Genomic DNA, 17,236 nt, shown 5'->3' on the forward strand with positions numbered 1-17,236 from the left:
AAAAAATATAAATTAAAAAATAATATAAATAATTAATTATTTTTACTTTAATTTTTACTTTTTAAATTTAATAAAATATTATAATAAAGTTATATAAATAGAATATTTTTAAATTAGTATCTTGCTCTGGATTTAGCTATATTTATATTATAAAGTTTATTTATTAAGTTTTAACTAAGTACCTATATAGCTATAAAACGTATCAGGTATGGTAATATATAACTTCCAAGGCTTATTATTAAACTGCGATTTTGTTAGTTGAATTGCTGGCATTAAAGCCGCTAAAATGATACGCACATTTTAGCGGGGGGTATCAAATTCATCCTGGCGATCAAGTCCCGTCAACTCCACCGAGTCTCTGATTATCGGGTAACTTCGAAATTTCTTCTAGAACATATCCATCTATATTATCGAATCCCCCGAAAGCTGCGTTGATCCGTAGTATCCCGTGGGGAGGAAGTTATCTGAAAGTTTCGACGGGCAAGATGGTCTGTTCACATTCAAGATTTTTTTAGTCAAGCATACCTAGACACATGGTTGACTGATTTTGCTCTTGCAGGTTCACGCTGATGCATCAAACTTTGCCGACGGCGTAACAAAAGAGGACGCCTATGAACAAGTGCTCTGGCAGGCCGAGGGCCTGACCACTGACCAGCGTAACTGGGTTCGTCAAACACTCGATCACCGGAACTATTGGACTTACCCTCTAACTCATTCTTTGTAACAGGTCTGGTATGGACATTGAGAGCTCGCTGTTCCAGGCCATGGTTAACAGTTCAACAGTAACCTTTCAAATGCTGCCTCTCTGTTGTGGCACGCATATAAATCTTTGGAATCACCGAGCAAGGATGTGAACTGGGCTGGTATGTTACAAACCCCAAGATCCAGACACAAGCAATAACGACGACATGTTGTGTGTGTTCAACTACAGGCTTTTACGTCCTTGACAAATCATCTCAAGATCCGCAGCTCATCCTGGGGCCCTTCCAGGGAAAGGTTGCCTGCCAGACCATCAAGTTCGGCAAAGGTGTTTGCGGAGCAGCGGCAGCGACCCAAGAGGCACAGCTAGTCCGAGACGTGGAGGAGTTTCCGGGACATATTGCTTGTGATGGAGACAGCAAGAGTGAGATCGTCGTGCCTATTACGGTGACCCAGGATGATGGTTCGAAGAAGCTGGTGGCTATCATCGACATCGACTGCGCTGAGCTGAACGGTTTTGACGAGGTTGACAAGACCCATCTCGAGCAACTGGCAGCTCTCCTTGCCAAGAGCTGTGACTGGTAGCGATATTATGCAAACGCAACAAGATAGAACTACCAACGTCGAAATTGTCCGGGATTATTCGTAGATGCTCCTTCTCCTCGTTTGGACTAGAGGTCATTGCTAACAATACTGCACATCTGTTGTTGACCCAATTCTGTTTCTTAAGTACCTTAGGTTCCCACTTATATAAAAAACGGAGACAGGGCAGTGGTGAAAGACAAAACCTCGGAGCGCCACAGCATGCCTCTTGCGTGAAACATGGACATGCTGCCGTCGGCGTAATTGGAGTGATGATGGATTAACTACGTACTCTGTAGTAGTTCAAGAATTCATACTCGAGACAGCAGGGGTGTGACACTATGCCGTTATCTCCCATGGCAACAGGGCACCTTTTAACGCCGCAAACATTCTGCGACATCAAACCCGATCCGGTATCATGATGATGAAAGGCTGAAATAAGTTGTTTCTAGCAAATTCAGCCAGCCAAGGAACAGGATGATGCAGAGTCTAAGTTAGTGGCATCAGTCAGTGGGTCAATCGGTAGAGCCGATCTCGCCAGGGACATTGTTCCAATTGGACCCGAAGTTGAGGACCGTTAATTCAACATCAAGGACCAACTAATGAAAGAGTGACATGCTCGTGAGGAGCAGGGGTCTTTCAACGTCAAGCCCATTATCCCGGTTCTGCTTTTGGGTTTAAGGGCGCCTCAGCGGTTTGCCCTTGGGCCCGCAGTCTAGATGGGCCTCTGGAGCGCGCGCACGATCATGCTTTCATAAGGTCCTGAGGCTGGTTCCTGTTTGCTTGAGCGGGATTGCTCGATTTGCAAAATCGATACGGTAAACGAGCTTGGTCGGAAAAGCCAAATAACCAAGGCCGTACCCGATTATGGTCTGAGCACTTAACCAAGGGATGTCAGGAGATCCATGACCATTGTTCATCCAAGTTAGGGATATTATGTAGCAATATGGAATGAATCGAGCGAGTAGAACGTCAACGTCAGCCTAAGGCTTGGCAATCGCGAGTCCGAGGGAGTCTGTATCTGGAGGATTGGATGTACGCAATAACTGTGTGGCTGTGGCCATGACTTCGCCAAACACGCGCGTACCACTTCCATTTTCTACATATTCCCGAATGTGGTGTGGTGAATGAGTAAAAGGAAGGCAGTGCAGCCATTGGAGGATCATGAGTTCAGCTCCAATGGTCTCTCTTAGGGCGAGGCGAGCTGGGTAACGTATTCGGTCGAAACCATTGGGTCTGCCCGTCTTCGTGCCTGTTCCTGAATTGTCCAAGGGACGGGAGCCACTTCACCTCAGTCATTCCGTCCCTGAATGATCCATGATCCCCTGAATCGGACGAGAGCGGGAGGTCGGAAGAGACATCGGCATCGGCATTGCATTGCGTTGATACATATGATATACCCGTAGACTCTGCCCTATCATGACGCGACCTCACCTCACCGTCTGGGCTGCTTGCCATCCGCCATCCAATTGTCACTATCAACAACTGCCAAGGACCCAATCCCCTGGACGCGCCAAAACTTTAGAACTCCCCCTGTTAATCTGGGCATAGATTCCCTGTAAATCCCCCAGAGCTGTTTGGCGAATAAGCGGCTGTAGGGGTAGATTCATCCCCTGCACCAGTTGCACCAGCCTCCCCGTTTCCAGCCCAAGCCCAGCCTCCCGTCAGAGGCTCCACTCGAATTGTTCCACAGAGCCCCACTGGACTACCGCTTTCGGCCCCCAACCACACGCAAGCCAGACGTATACAACGTCTTGCTATCCTGCTTCATCGCGTTCTTGTTCATTTGTCACAGAGAGAGAAGATTTCTTCCTTCTCTTGCTCTCGACACACACTCTCTTGAACCCCAAGGGCTTACTAACCTCACAGCTTCTCTACATCATTCTGGATTGCCCAGGCTCTCAAGAGCAATCCGGCTTGGTGCGGTTTCTGGTCGCGAGCTGCTCTCTGTCTATCATTCCGTCATCGCTCTAGCTGCATTACTCGGCCTGTTTTGTTTTCCAGTCTTGACTCGATTGATTTCATACCCAACCCAAACACTCCGGAACGGAAAGTTTTCTATTCGAAAGTTTAATTCCACCTCATTCTCGAATTTCTTCTAGCCTCGCCTGGTTCTGTCAGTCAACGCCTTCGGGTTCGTTTCAAACCTTACCCTTCGCATTCTCAACTCTTCATTTGCTGGTCTTGCCCATATCTTTGTTCGATTCGATTTCTCTACTAGGCGTCGCCTTCGTTTCACGCTATTCCATTAGTCGTTCCTGACACCAACCCAACTTTCGAGCTACCCAAATCGAGCTATCTCTGGTCAATAGGTGCAATTGTTGATGTAAACAAACCCGGCCTGGATTTAGCAACCACCTCATTCTTTGACCCTCCCACTGCTTTCTCACTCGGGCGCTGGTGGGTATAGCTGTAATGGCAGCCAAGGTCAAGAATCTTATGAGCGCAGCGCACACTGCGGGCATCTTTGCCGACATTGCGGTGGACGGCCCAGAGATTGGAACCCTGGTCGCTATCGTCGATCGGGCCAAGAACTTACCGAATCGCAAGACGATCGGGAAGCAGGACCCTTACTGCGCAGCCAGATTAGGAAAGGAAGCCAGAAAGACAACGACAGATGTCAGAGGTGGACAGACACCAAAATGGTAAGATCTAGCAGCACCCGCGGAGCTAATCGAAGGCAAGTTGAGACTAATCGGTGCTATAGGGATCAAGAACTTCGTTTCACAGTCCATGACTGCCCGGATTACTACCAACTCAAGCTATCCATCTTCACAGACGATAAGCGGACAGACCTGATTGGAGAGTCCTGGATAGACCTCAGAGGAATCATTGTGCCTGGGGGCGGCCAAAATGACTTTTGGCAAACATTAACTTGCAAAGGCAAATATGCTGGAGAGATTCGAGTTGAAATCACTTTCTACGATACTCGACCAAAGCCAGACAAGCCTGCACCGAAACAAAAGCAGATTGCATCCAGCGAACCCGACCAGGGATCTGTCAAGCAAAGAACGCCCGTTAAAAGGCGTCCTTTGCCTTCCGATCCTGTTACTGGTGAGGCTCCGGCTGTAACTCCTCCAGCCCCTGTTCCAGCTCCAACAACAGCACCTCAGCCAGCTCCCTTAGCGGCGCCTACAGCAACACCTACTGGTCCTGATCATCGTACGCCTCTACGAACTCACGGAAAACAAGCCTCACACTCAGGAAGCTTTGTTCCAACACAGTCCCCCTTGCAAGCTGTCGAGTACAACACACCGCCGTCACACTCATCGCGCCGTCACACGGAGCAATATCCCCCATCTCCACACGGGTCTGTTCCACAGGAGTATATGACACCAAATCGAGAGGCACCCCGCCAGTCGCGGAGGTCGATGGTTCCGTATGAGGGAGCTCACCAGCAGTACGATGAGCGGGAGTATAGCCCAAGATACACACCACAACAAGAGCTGATGGACCCCCGAGTTCAATACTCTCCTCAACCAGATCAGATGGATTCTCGAGGCCATTACTCTCCCCAACAGGACCCTTATCAGCAGCCTCCGCCATTATCTGATGATCCCAGGCAGTACTCGCCAGTAGAGAATGAACGTCCTCCACCACCACCCGCCCACAGGAGCAGACACAACAGCACGGGCCAGGAACTTGTGCCGAGAGGAAGCTTCGATACGTCACCAAACAAGATGCCACAGATGAGACATGACGTTTTGAGACATGAAGCTCAGAGACAATCAATGGTGGCTTATCCTGGACGCCCGGCATTTCGGGCATATGATTCAGCCCCTGCCACCAATCAAACCACCCCGCCAAACACAAATAGCTATGATGGCCTGCCGAGACATAGCTCTTATGACGCCAGTTATGATCCCCATTACAGATCTATGCAGCCCACAGTTGAGGATGTTCCTGAAGCCTCGGGCCCACCTGGTCAGAACTTTACCCAAAATGGCTCACAGTTCCAGCGTTCCGATGAGCTTTGCTTCGATGACAACCCCAGCCCTGCACCTCTCGTCCTGCGGCGATCTCCTGCTCCGGCCCCGGCTCCATTCCGGGACGATTACTCGCCATCGCACGTCCCCCAAGATTACCACAACCCTGAGGACTGGCAGGTGACAGTGTCACCATCTCATGGTCGAGGCTATTCAAGAAGCGCCGGAGATAATTCCTATTACCCCCAGAATGGCCACGGTCATTACCAAGGCCACTCGACTGACATGACTGTCGCGCATAGGCAAAACCCACATAACTATGCCCCGCCACCTCTCCCAGCAGCTCTCGTGCCGGGTTTGGATGCAAACCAGTCTCAGGAATTGACGGATCTCATATACGAGGACCGCCGACACGACCGAAGGCAGCATTCTCAGAGCATGTCTAGCATGCACACGCCTCCTCGAGGACGCCCGAGGAACGAGTCGTTCCAAGAATATAACCAACCGCCACCCGAACATGCTTATGCTGTTCAGCCGTACAACCGGCGGGCAATCACTTACAACCCGCCGGAGCAACAAATCGTAAAACCTCGAGCCATATCACCCGACCCACGCACAAGCCCCAACACTCAACACAGGATCAAGCGTAAATCGGTCAGCCCTGCGCCACCACTCGAAGATCAGAGGAGAAAGTCAGATATTCCTTTTGGACCAGACTCGTATGATGCATTGAACCCCAGTCTTGTTTCGTCCAAAGACGGAACAAGCCCATCACCGGATTTCCTGGACGAGGAGCCAAAGAAAATCATCACATACGACGGACGTGAGATTGATCCTTCTGACCATCTTCCTATGGAGACATGGGCCCCTGAACCGGAGAAGAAGCAACCGGAGTCTACCCCCACCGAAACACGCTCGCGACCTCCGTTATCAGGGGCGCAACCAATGCCTCCAAGCACTCGAAGGGCACCTCGTAGTGGGCGTCATTCGATGTCCGCCGTCAATCCATCTTATTCATTCTCCGACGAACCACGCACACCCCCACAGGCCGGTCGCACCCGTCTTCAGAAGCGCACTAACCGCACTTCGGCTGGCAACTCCCCAGCAGCCTCTAGCCCCCTGGCTCTAATTTCTAAGGATAATCACCAGGAGAGGGCTCCATACGGAAATGCTTCGCTTCGCGGCCTACCCCGTGCAGGAACATGGGACTTTGAAGACGAGAATCGGGGTGCATATGGTGGTCCTCCCATTCCAGCAAAGATCCCTCTGCCCATGATGAGCGGTGCCAACGGCACAGGGCAGGAGTTAGCATTAGTGCAGGAAATGCAGCGAATTGATATAGGGACAGGTAGGTCCCGACGCAGGGGAGGATACTAAGTCAACGAAGGTAACGAGACCTAGAGGGAATGTATAATATTATATCCACGGTAGTGCTGATTTCGGCGTTGGAATAAGGCAACATTTGGGAGGATACGTAAGGTAATGTTGGAGTTCTATGCATTCATATCAAGAAAATTGTTCAAAATTAGAAACCAATCCTCATATATATACCATTAGATTTATTTCATTCAACGGCCACCAAGCATAAGGACTAGACTACGCCATATGACAAAGGGTCTAATGATGAATCCTTTTTGTAGAAGCTCTATACAAATGAACACCTCAGAGTACCCAAAGTAAGATATCTATAATACCTATACTTACCACTTACGTTCCCTCTTAGCTGACATCGTATCTCTATTAGATGTGCTCAGGTTTTTTCGTCAGGAGACAATCGCAAGAAAATTATATGGGTCTACAGGCAGTGGAGCTCATGCTAAACGATATTAACCTAAAATAGTCAGTGCCCCACCCAAAGCCATCAAGTACCTAGGTACCTTGGCAATCAGAATTTCTTTATCTTATCAGGCTCTGGAAAAAAATCATGGCGACCTTCAAGGCAGTTGAATTCTAAACACCACCACTGTGAAAGCCCGCCATCGCGATACTCGACAATGGCTGCTCAGGTGGGACCTCTGCCACAGCTTAGGCTGCCTTCGGGCCCTACGCCAATCACTGCGGAACAGCGATACTGGAAGACCTTTAAGAACCAGCTTCTGATTCCGTCACCAACATCGTATCCCGTCGTTCACATCTCGGCCAATAACGATTCTTTCGCAGTCACCACAGGCACACGCATTCAGATCTACTCGAATCGAACGCGCAAGCTTCAGAAGACTATTACACGCTTCGGAGACGTTGCACGTAGCGGTGAGATCAGGAAAGATGGAAGGGTACTGGCGGCTGGTGATGATACGGGAAAGATTCAGGTCTTCGATGTCAATTCTAGGGCGATCCTCAAGACATGGACGCAGCATAAGCAGCCAGTCTGGACAACCAAGTTCTCACCGACTGAGCTGACGACCTTGTTGAGCGCAAGCGACGATAAAACTGTGCGACTTTGGGATCTCCCAAGCAACGACCCGACGACTACATTTGTTGGTCACTCAGACTATGTTCGATGCGCCAATTTCATGCCTGGCACTATGTCCAACATGATTGTCTCTGGAAGCTATGACTCGACCGTCAAGCTTTGGGACCCCCGAGCAGGAAGCAACAGCGCGGTCATGACTTTCAAGCACGCTGCGCCTATTGAAGACGTGCTGTCTATGCCCACCGGAACCGCAGTTCTTGCAGCTGCGGGTGAATCGATCAGTGTTCTCGACCTTGTTGCCGCGCGCCCTCTGCACATGATTACCAACCACCAGAAGACAGTCACTTCTCTCAGCCTCGCGTCCAATGGTCGACGACTTGTCAGTGGTGGCCTTGAGGGTCATGTTAAAGTCTTCGAAACGACTGGATGGAACGTTGTCTCGAGCACCAAGTATCAATCTCCTGTCCTCTCTGTCAAGGTTATCACGTCTAGTGATGATGCCGATTCTAGCGACCGACATCTAGCAGTCGGTATGCAGTCTGGTGTTCTTAGTGTGCGAACCCGCCTCACTGGAGCTGAGGCCAACAGAGAAGCCGAACGGGAGAAGGAAATGGCTGCTCTGGTTGCTGGAACCATTGAAGCCCATGACGCCAAACGTAAGAAGCGGAAGAGGAGAGTTACTGCTGCAAAGAAGTTGGATATGGTCGGCGAGGGGGCCGATGTTGTTATCGCAAACGAGTCTCGCGCCTACAAGAAAAAAGAGCGCCCGTGGCAGAGTGACCTACGACATGCTCGGTATGCGCGTGCACTCGATCAAGTCCTCGACAAAGACTCACCTGAGCATTCCCCCCTCAACGTGCTTACCCTACTCCTGGCCCTCCGCCATCGCAGCGCTCTGCAGGATGCCTTGGAGTCTCGAGACGAGCACACAGTTCAGCCCATCTTGAAATGGGTTTGCAGCCATATCTGCGACCCCCGATATATTAGTGTCTGCGTAGAAGTTGGTCTCCACCTTCTCGAGCTCTACGCAGAGTTTGTTGGTGGTTCAGCAGAGCTGCATGAAGGCTTTAGGACTTTACACCGCCGAGTTAGGGTCGAGGTGGAGAGAGCCCAGGTAGCATGCCAAACCGGGGGTATGCTCGAGAGTCTGATGGTCGGGACCCTCTAATGGATAGGCACGAAGCGTGTGGTATTATATCCCGAGGTTGTTGGCTCAGTTTGCATTGCGCGTGGCGTTACGGCGGATTAAAATGGGAGTATCTGGATGTGAACGTAGTACGAGGCTTAGGCTTGCACTTGGAAGAGCGGCTAAAAGGATTGAATGTTAGGAGTGTGAGGTTGATATTCCAGGAATCGCTATATCTACGCCATACGACTTATTCACTCTGGTGCACACCGCGCTTAGATATTTGACTTGGTTTGATCACATTCGGTTTCTTGTATGTGTTTGTGTTTTGAGTACAGCATTTGTATGCCATCGGCATGTGTAGCTACATATATCCTTCAAGAGACCGACCATCTTTTCAATGGCTTCATCCCCAAGCTCAGGCCACCGGCTCCCAATATGTTCCAATAAGTCCACCCAAGTCAGAAGTTGTCTTATGCCTCGGGTCCAGGTAAGCAAAGTAAGGCATCAGCCTGGTATTGGAACAATATGTTTGCCATATTTGCTAAATTGTATTTGGGCCTGGATGAATCGCCAGCTGGTAAATCACTGGCAAGCAACCCCCCCCTGACTTTACAAGCCCGCTTCTTCCCCATTTTCTTCTTTTTCTTTTGGCCTCTGCTCCGTAGTTTTTTTTTTTTTTTCGTATCTCTTCTTTTATTTACTTCTGGACTGATCCCTCAAAGCAAAACAGTCAACAGCCTTATTGTCATGGGCCTTGAGAACGACATAAGGATCCTCCGAAACTCGTATTTAGAGCAGAGAATTCTTGCACTCGGCAGGGGGGATCTACTAGCCAGGAGCTTCCTGTAGTCCACGAAGAGTTGGTGCGGTACTGCCTCTGAGGCGAGGATTGGTTTCGATGGCAGGTTTTTCTCGCAACGCTTCAAGAGCACTATCTGATCTACCATGATAGGCGGGCTCTTAGCTCTTGCTTGCTTTGTATGATGCGGAGCAATTTCTCGATGAATTAAGGCGGAGAGAGAGAGAAAGTAGCTTTGATGTTGTCTTCTCTAGAAACTTTCAGAATATCTTTTCGCATGAAAGCCGCCTCGAATACGAACTAACTCGCCGAATTCTGATTAAGGATATTGCGACATCGTTGTCTTCTCCTCTTCGGAGCCAAACGACGATGACCAGGACGTCTATGGTATCAAGGCCGACGGTACCAACACTGCTCACTGGGTTGCTCATTATCTGAATCCTCATGTTGCTGAAATGGTGCCTGATGACGGAGCGCCTGTTACCTTTTCCCTACACGCTGAATATCGCGAATGTGTCCCTCCAAAGCATGCCCTTTCTGCCAAGCAGGTTGGCCATATCACTCGCAACATCACCAACGCCCTTCTGCCTCGCTGAAGAGAAAGTCTCCTCTCCTTGGCACAACAGGGACACGAAAATAGTCAAAACCACTGTCTCTCAACAGGTTCTTGATATTTTCCAGCATGTCCATGGCAACAAGGGTTTTGGCGTTCCTGGCATTGATAGTCCGGCACCGAAGTTCCAGTCCAAGGTTGGCCAGTCAGTTGAGCTCGAATCGGCTCAGAAATATAATAAAATATTTACGATAAACTGTCCTAAAGTCACCCTAAAGTGATCCTAAGACTATCCTAAGCTAATTATGAATTTATAGCTTTTCTTTTTTTTTTTAGAAGAGCCTTATGGCGATGGAAGCCGCTGATCCGGGATGTCAACGATGCCACAATCGCGAAGATTAAGGCCCATAGAGCGATGTGCGCGCAGAGAATGGGCCGCTCCTTGATCACTTGCAGCCCCCTTCACTTGGAGTTTCGATACTAACGAATGCTGGGTTTGATATGACTGGGAAATGGGTTTATTGGTTGGTATTACAGGGATACTGACCACATTTGAGATTTTTGAGACTCGGATTTCTTTTTCCTTTTTCTGTTTTGTTCCTTCTGTTTGCTGGGTTTTGTTTCTTTGCGATATCATGCTTCCGGTCAAAAGGAAATGGGTCGAAATCGGGTTCCTTTCGCAAGAACGACAAAATGGGATAGCACAGCACTCATTTCGGGAATGGGAATATCACTTCGGGTAGCATTGAGAATCAAAGGGTCGTTAACGACTATGAATTCCAGGACCATAATACGGATACTGACTGCTGTCATCTGAAGTGGCATAGGCAAATACATGCCTTGCCTAAGGTACCATGCTTGACGTTCTTACATCACAGTCAGGAGATGAAGCACTACGTGAACAATATGCATCACGACACCCCAAAAGATATGTATGCATGTGTACATATTAGTTAGCATACCAACTGACTATCCGTAATCCTTTGTACCTGTTCACCGTTTTCTATCTATAAAAAAAACTCATACATATCTTGACAATCCATCTGCCCTTCACCAGACACCATCGTCAGCGCTACCATCAGCAGTTCTATCATCGTCAGATCCATCGTCGCCCGCCTGATCCTGCTCGTCAGTCTCAACATCCTGGACGTCCTGGTCCTTCTTGACCTTACGAAGCTCTCGCATAGCATTGTGAAAGGCCTTGCGCATAGCGTCCTTGTGTTTGTGGGGCTTAGCAAACGCTTCCTCCCGAGTGGTGCTGTTCTTCTTGGATCGCCTGGAGTCGGAGAAGTCGACACGCGGAGGCTGCAGAACATCTCGCTGAATGCCATCGTCAGCAGTGATCGGTTTGGACGCGGATGTCGAGATCTCGTCCTCCTCCGCGCGAGGACAGTTGCGAGTCGCATGGGATGCTCCATCGCACCGAACACACTTCGGCTTGAATGTGCACTCGTTAGCGAGGTGACCGGGCTGACAGCAGTTCTGGCACATCAAGTACCAACGGCAGCGGTTCCTGAGATTTATGACAGCACTTCGTTCCTCGAGGAAAGCAACGAGGTGGTTCAAGGGCCACTCAAGGGGAGTCTTCCCGCCCGGACCAACCACGAATTGGCCAAGACGAGCACGAGTCATAGAGACATTCGTGCGAGGGGCCTCGCTGATGAAACCCTTCTTGACGGTGCGCACCAAGTCGAGGATGACGACATCCGCTTCATGACTGGGTGAGTCGTCAACAGTTCGGACTTCAACCAGATCCTTAGGGACTTCGGCCTTGGTCAGGTGTCGCAGCAAGAGTTCATACAGACGCTTTTGCTCTCTCTATGGAGTCAAGATGAGAACAGATGCGCCCTTGGAGAAGTCACGAGCGTCGACGAGAGCTGCGTCTCGATAGAGCTGGACGACGAGCTGCATCGCGAAGTTGGCGTTGGCGGGGTTTGCGTAACTGTTTCCGGTCTTCAACTCTTTCAGCGTTGTCAGGTCGAATCATCACAGTTGTCGAGAGACAACCAAATTTCTTGAACTTCTCCTCCATCCAATTGTGGAACTTTTTGCTGGCTTCAGAGTGATTTCGGTGAGCTATACTCATGTTGCCACCATAGAACATTGTTTGAGCCCACGAGGCAGCGTTGACACGTGCACGATAGTTTCGACTCCGGCGGGCTAGGATTCTGCCGGCATCCTCCATACGATGAAAAAGGCTGGTCTGCCTCTGGTAGGAGAAGACAGCCTTGAAGTCACGCTGTTTAACAGTGAGTGCGATGGGTGGGAACTGCTGAGTATCGCCGATGTGTATACAGAATGCAGGCTGCCATTCAGCCTGGGGGGCCAGGGATAGGTTCTCGGTGAGTCGAGCCGCTTCATCGACGACAATCAGTTGCGGGACGAAATCCGTATGCCGAACAAACTCAACCAGAGCAACTGGAGTTCCGACAACAATGTCAACTTGTGAGATTGCATGCTCCATTAATTTGCGGAACTCAGACTGATTCTTGACGCGGTTCATGGCAAAGGCATCGGGGTCCTTCTTCTTCTCGTTCCATGCTGCGATAACACCTGACCAAGTTTGCTTAACAGCTTACGCAATGCCACGAGCGTACTCTGAGAGAGATGCGAAGACACATGACGGGTGGCTGTTCTCAAATTGTCGAGCTCGGAAGGCGTCGAGGTGGTCAGCCATTGCCAGGTCGACATTGGAGGCGAGATAGTGAGTCTCGGTCTCAGTCACGGCAGGTTTTGCGTCAGTTACGCGTTGGAGATTGGAGAACTCTCGCTTCCATGGTAGGACTCGGACAACCAGCTTGTCAGGGCAGGCCTCGGTTGCTCGGCGAGCAGCATTATCCACCAGTTTGTTCTGGCCTGCAGTCCAAGCAACCTTTGCGGAAGTAGGAGTAGGTTGAGATTCAGCTGACTGACCTGCGTTGGACTGGAACTTTGATGCCTTTTTATACTCATCAGGCGCTGGGTCATCGTACTGGGTGATAGGAGCCACAGGTGGCTGATTAGTTGGATCATCCAGACCAGGAACGCTATAACCCTCAGGGCCATAGATATCCTGGACAACTTCAAAAAGCTGTTAAGCGACAAGGGGTGCAGACGCAGCGGGAGGGGCGGACTGGTCCCAAGCAGACTCCTCAGAAGTGGGCTCTGTGGTGGGAGGAATCTCATCTACATGCGGAGCAGATACCGATGGGGCCAAAGACAATCCAGAGAAGTGGTTATAGGATGTTCCATGCAACTTGATGGCGTTGTCATTGTGAATCCAGATGGTGTGGCAGCCTGGCGATGCAAATATCGGCATCGACGTAGGCGGGTTTCCCTCAACCACAATCGCGAGCTGGAGTGGAATGCTGCCTTCGCGTTCGCTCCAGTGTTTAGAACGCAAGCAAGTTCATCAACCGACATGTTGGATAAGCCGCTACCCTGAGAAATTGCCATCATCTGAGTATATTTTGGGCTATCCACAAGGGACCGAAGGTCATCAACTGAGTTTGGCGCCGCGGCACCTTCTGGCATCTGATGTTGCATGCTTTTGATTAGAGCGTACAACCCGCACTCGATGTTACGACCACTCCGGTCGGAAGGACGCGGTAGGCCAAGGGCAGAGTGGTGTCATCACAGATGTCAAATGAATGAGCGCTAGTGACGTGCCCTTGTTCAAGTTTATCAGCATCAGGACCAACAGCCAGGCGAGAGACAGCTGAACAGAAGGAAGCTTCTGAGCAAGTGTCGTCATCATCGACGTCCAACCAGCCAGTGGAATCAGGCCTGTTGGAGATGACAGACTCAGGCTTGTCAGCAACAGTGAGCTTGGGTTCATGCTCCCGAGTCTCGCCAACACCGCCAGAAACGATAGCAGTTACGAGCTTCATGGCAGTGGTAGTCTTTCCTGAGCCAGGACCACCAGTGACAAAGGCGAGTCTCCTTGAGGCTTTCCACTAGAGTTGCAACCTCACTATCAAATTCTCCTTCATTGTAAGCACGAGCGAGGCCAGGGAACTTGACATGAAAGCTAAGCATCTGAGGCTCAGCTTGGAAGTTATGACTATACTTCCAGAAGCACTCTTAATCCGTATACATCACTCGAGATACTGCAAGATACACGATCATATTTTGTCATGCAAGATAATTCATTAATATTCATTAAAGAAATGCTGCCATACATATCCATAAATCATGATTAAGCCCTCAATTCCTGTTTACAGACCTCGATGAGTCTCTTGATGAGTGCTGCTGTGTCGTCGGCTGTGATCACTATGAGGATCATCATGAGCAATCTCAGTGGGAACATGCTTCTGCAGAACAGAAGGAGGAACCTGAGTAGCATCGGTAGGATCCCGGCCGGCGAAGTTGTTGTTACTGTTGGAGAAAATTGGTGTCAAAAAAGTGTCGTTGCACGAGGTACCGGGACATGCCGCTGGAAAGACTTACGACTGCTGGAAAGTCTTGTCTTTGCCAAGAGTTTTGCTACCGTCAAGGTCGCTATCCACCTTTGGATCAAGTTTGTTGGCCAAATCACTAGAATGGGGGCCAGCGGTTTTCGGAGCAGGTCCAGGTCCGGTGCCGGTGGTAGAGCCATATGTACCGGTAGAGCCAGTTCCACTCAAACCGGAGGTGTGAGTGGGGCCGTGTGCACCGGCTCCGTGGCTGGAGAAGCCAGAAGTTCCAGTAGTAGTCTGGCCGTAGGTGCCAGAGTTACCGCTGAGGCCGCTCTGGTTGCCGTGGGTGTTGGAACCACCAAGTCGTCGAGATCCGTCAAGATCACTATCCACTTTTGGATCAAGTTTGTTGGCCATATCACTGGAATGGGGTCCAGCAGTGTTACTAGGACCAGTGCTGTAACCAGCAGATGTACCCCCAATGCCACCTTGAGTACCTGCACCGTGGCTTGAAAGACCCGAAGTTCCAGTAGTCTGGCCATAAGTGCCAGAGTTGCCGCTAAGGCCGCCAGACGTACCCCCGATGCCACCATGAGAGCCAAGGCCACCAGCAGTGGTATGGCCAGGCATGTTCTCAGTGCGTCCGGAGGTAGTGTGACCAGGCATGTTCTCAGAGTAGGTAGAGCCTCCAGTCAAGCCACCAGCTGTGCCAGTGTTGTGGGTGGAAGATCCCAGGCCGCCAGTGGTTGTAGTGCCAGGGTTCGCACGGTGGTCTCTGTCCGAATCGTATCGAGGATCAGCGGCATTGGCAACACGAGAATGAGTTCCCTCAGGCTGCTCGTGGGACTTGTCCTTGTCGGAGTGGATAGCTTCCTTGACCTTGTTGATGAGACCAGACATGATGGATGTAGTTTTTAAGTTGTTGTTGTGGGTGATTGGGTATCTTGAAGGTGATGAGCGGGAGTTGAGTTAAAGTAAAGATGCTTGGGTATCTTTGAATGCTGTGATTTGATGATGAGAAGAAAGACAACCTCTGGGGAGAGATATCGTGAATCTTATATAGTTGCAGATTGTTATCCCGGGAGCCTCAATCTCGATGCCATCCTCAGCAAACCTGGCAGGCCCAAACTCTTTCGATCCTCAGATCTCGCTCGCTTCACCCCTCCACCGATGTTTGGAGAAGTCTAGCCCTGAGCTTGGCGACGATTGGTGAAGGCTTGTTGCAGGGACAATGTAGCGTCATGCCATGTGAGATATGACGTTGACGAGGAAGAAAGCAACAATCAATAACAAGCATCGAACATCGGATTTCTTGCTCTTCCAATGCGCCAAGCTCATGCTGTGGAGCAGGAGGCGGGATGTGAAAGGGAATGACGAAGGGGCTCCGTGGCTTGAAAGTGAGATCTACAAGAAGATGATGCAAAGCTAGAGCCTGTGGCGTGTATCATGGCTGTGATGCGTGGCGTCAGCTACCCCGGAAGGTGACAGAAAACGGCGAAATTTAGTGACCCTTTTAGCGCAGTTGACAGTGGAAGCGAGCTCTAATGTTTTTTGTCCGGATAGGCCACCCCCCAGCTCTCAAACCAAGCTACCCCGCGCTCACAGGCTCAAAGTTGGCAGCAGGTCCCACTAGCCACCAAGGCAACCTAAGTAGGTAGGTACCTAGGCAAAATGACGACAAGAGAAAGGCCGTTTTTCCGGTCCAACGGACGAGACAAAGAAATCGATTTATGACAGCATTGATGCCTCTTCAGGCCTTGAACCGGCTGGGCCAAGAGTTCTTCTTCTGGCCATGGCCGCTCTAGAACCTCTGTAACACGACTAAAACCAGGATCACGAGGTCCCACAGTGACGGGAATATCCAGCCCTGAGTCGCGCAGACTAAGGAAGCTCTGTTATGCGGAATGCTGCAGGCTTGCAAGTAAGCCTCGTAACTCTGCCCCTGTGCCTAGGACGGGACTAGGGTTATTTCTGGTCGCAAATCTCGATGATCATGGAAACAAGACGGACGGACAGTAACAGTTGACGCGGTTAGGCACATCTCCTGCATGATAATCAGGTCGGCCAGAGGAAGATCAAACAGGTAAGAAGAGGCGTGTGACCAATTCTCACTCATCTCATGAATGGACCGTACGGCATAGGTGCTGGATACTGTGCTGCGCGTACAAAATGGATAACACTCATCAGGAACTTCAAATCAGATTCCATTGTCCAATTTGAGTTGCAGATCATGACACCGTTCCCCATTGTTTCATGTTTGAAATCTTCTTTACATTCGTACAGATGACGTCGAAATACATTAAGAGCAGCCGACTATTACAAGATACTGTATGTATTAAATATACCCACGTTGATCGATATACATAAACGAGACAAAAATAGTAGCAAAGTATACATTAATTAATTTCAGTACCCCAGTAAGTAAGTAAGCACAGTATGTAAGGACTTGTTGTGACCGTCAATCGTATCAAAGGGTATCCAGATCCGCTCAGCTTCACGTTGCTTGCTTTGCCTTGTCCAACGCCAAGTTCCAACTCAAACGACAACGAAAAGAAAAACAAGGAAATCATCCACCCATCTCACGTATTAGTTCCCACCCGACACGGCATTTCGGAATGTTGCACGCAATCCAATCATGTCGCCGAGGCCAACAAATCGACAACTGAGATGTTGCTCTGCTTTGCCTCGCAAGCAGTAGCCAGTAACCCTACCCTCCCAAAGGTTCTTCAGCAGAGCTACGTAGAGTGCTTCACGCCTAA

At 50.0% G+C, this 17,236-nt stretch overlaps 3 protein-coding genes across 3 annotated transcripts; 2 read left to right on the forward strand and 1 right to left on the reverse strand.

The window, feature by feature from the left end:
* Nucleotides 1-1,284, forward strand: FSUBG_7423 (Free methionine-R-sulfoxide reductase; the record flags this gene model as incomplete). The annotated part of the gene is made up of 3 exons (XM_036685727.1): nt 560-664; nt 776-863; nt 932-1,284. Coding segments are annotated over 3 exons (546 nt in total), but the record flags the coding sequence as incomplete, so codon positions are not given.
* A 2,412-nt stretch (nt 1,285-3,696) lies between these two features.
* FSUBG_7424 (Pwp2p) lies at nt 3,697-10,144 on the forward strand (the record flags this gene model as incomplete). The annotated part of the gene is made up of 4 exons (XM_036685728.1): nt 3,697-3,926; nt 3,989-6,555; nt 7,116-8,753; nt 9,873-10,144. The coding sequence occupies 4 exons, from the start codon at nt 3,697-3,699 to the stop codon at nt 10,142-10,144; spliced, it is 4,707 nt and encodes a 1,568-aa protein (XP_036537032.1).
* Nucleotides 10,145-11,151: 1,007 nt separating this feature from the next.
* Nucleotides 11,152-15,377, reverse strand: FSUBG_7425 (uncharacterized protein; the record flags this gene model as incomplete). The annotated part of the gene is made up of 8 exons (XM_036685729.1): nt 11,152-11,917; nt 11,964-12,654; nt 12,721-13,127; nt 13,197-13,448; nt 13,502-13,614; nt 13,665-14,029; nt 14,306-14,457; nt 14,530-15,377. 8 exons carry the CDS (start codon nt 15,375-15,377, stop codon nt 11,152-11,154), a joined length of 3,594 nt encoding a protein of 1,197 aa, XP_036537033.1.
* Nucleotides 15,378-17,236: the final 1,859 nt, after the last annotated feature.

This window comes from Fusarium subglutinans (assembly GCF_013396075.1).
Source record: "Fusarium subglutinans strain NRRL 66333 chromosome Unknown NRRL66333_c0000095, whole genome shotgun sequence".
NCBI lineage: Eukaryota > Fungi > Ascomycota > Sordariomycetes > Hypocreales > Nectriaceae > Fusarium > Fusarium subglutinans.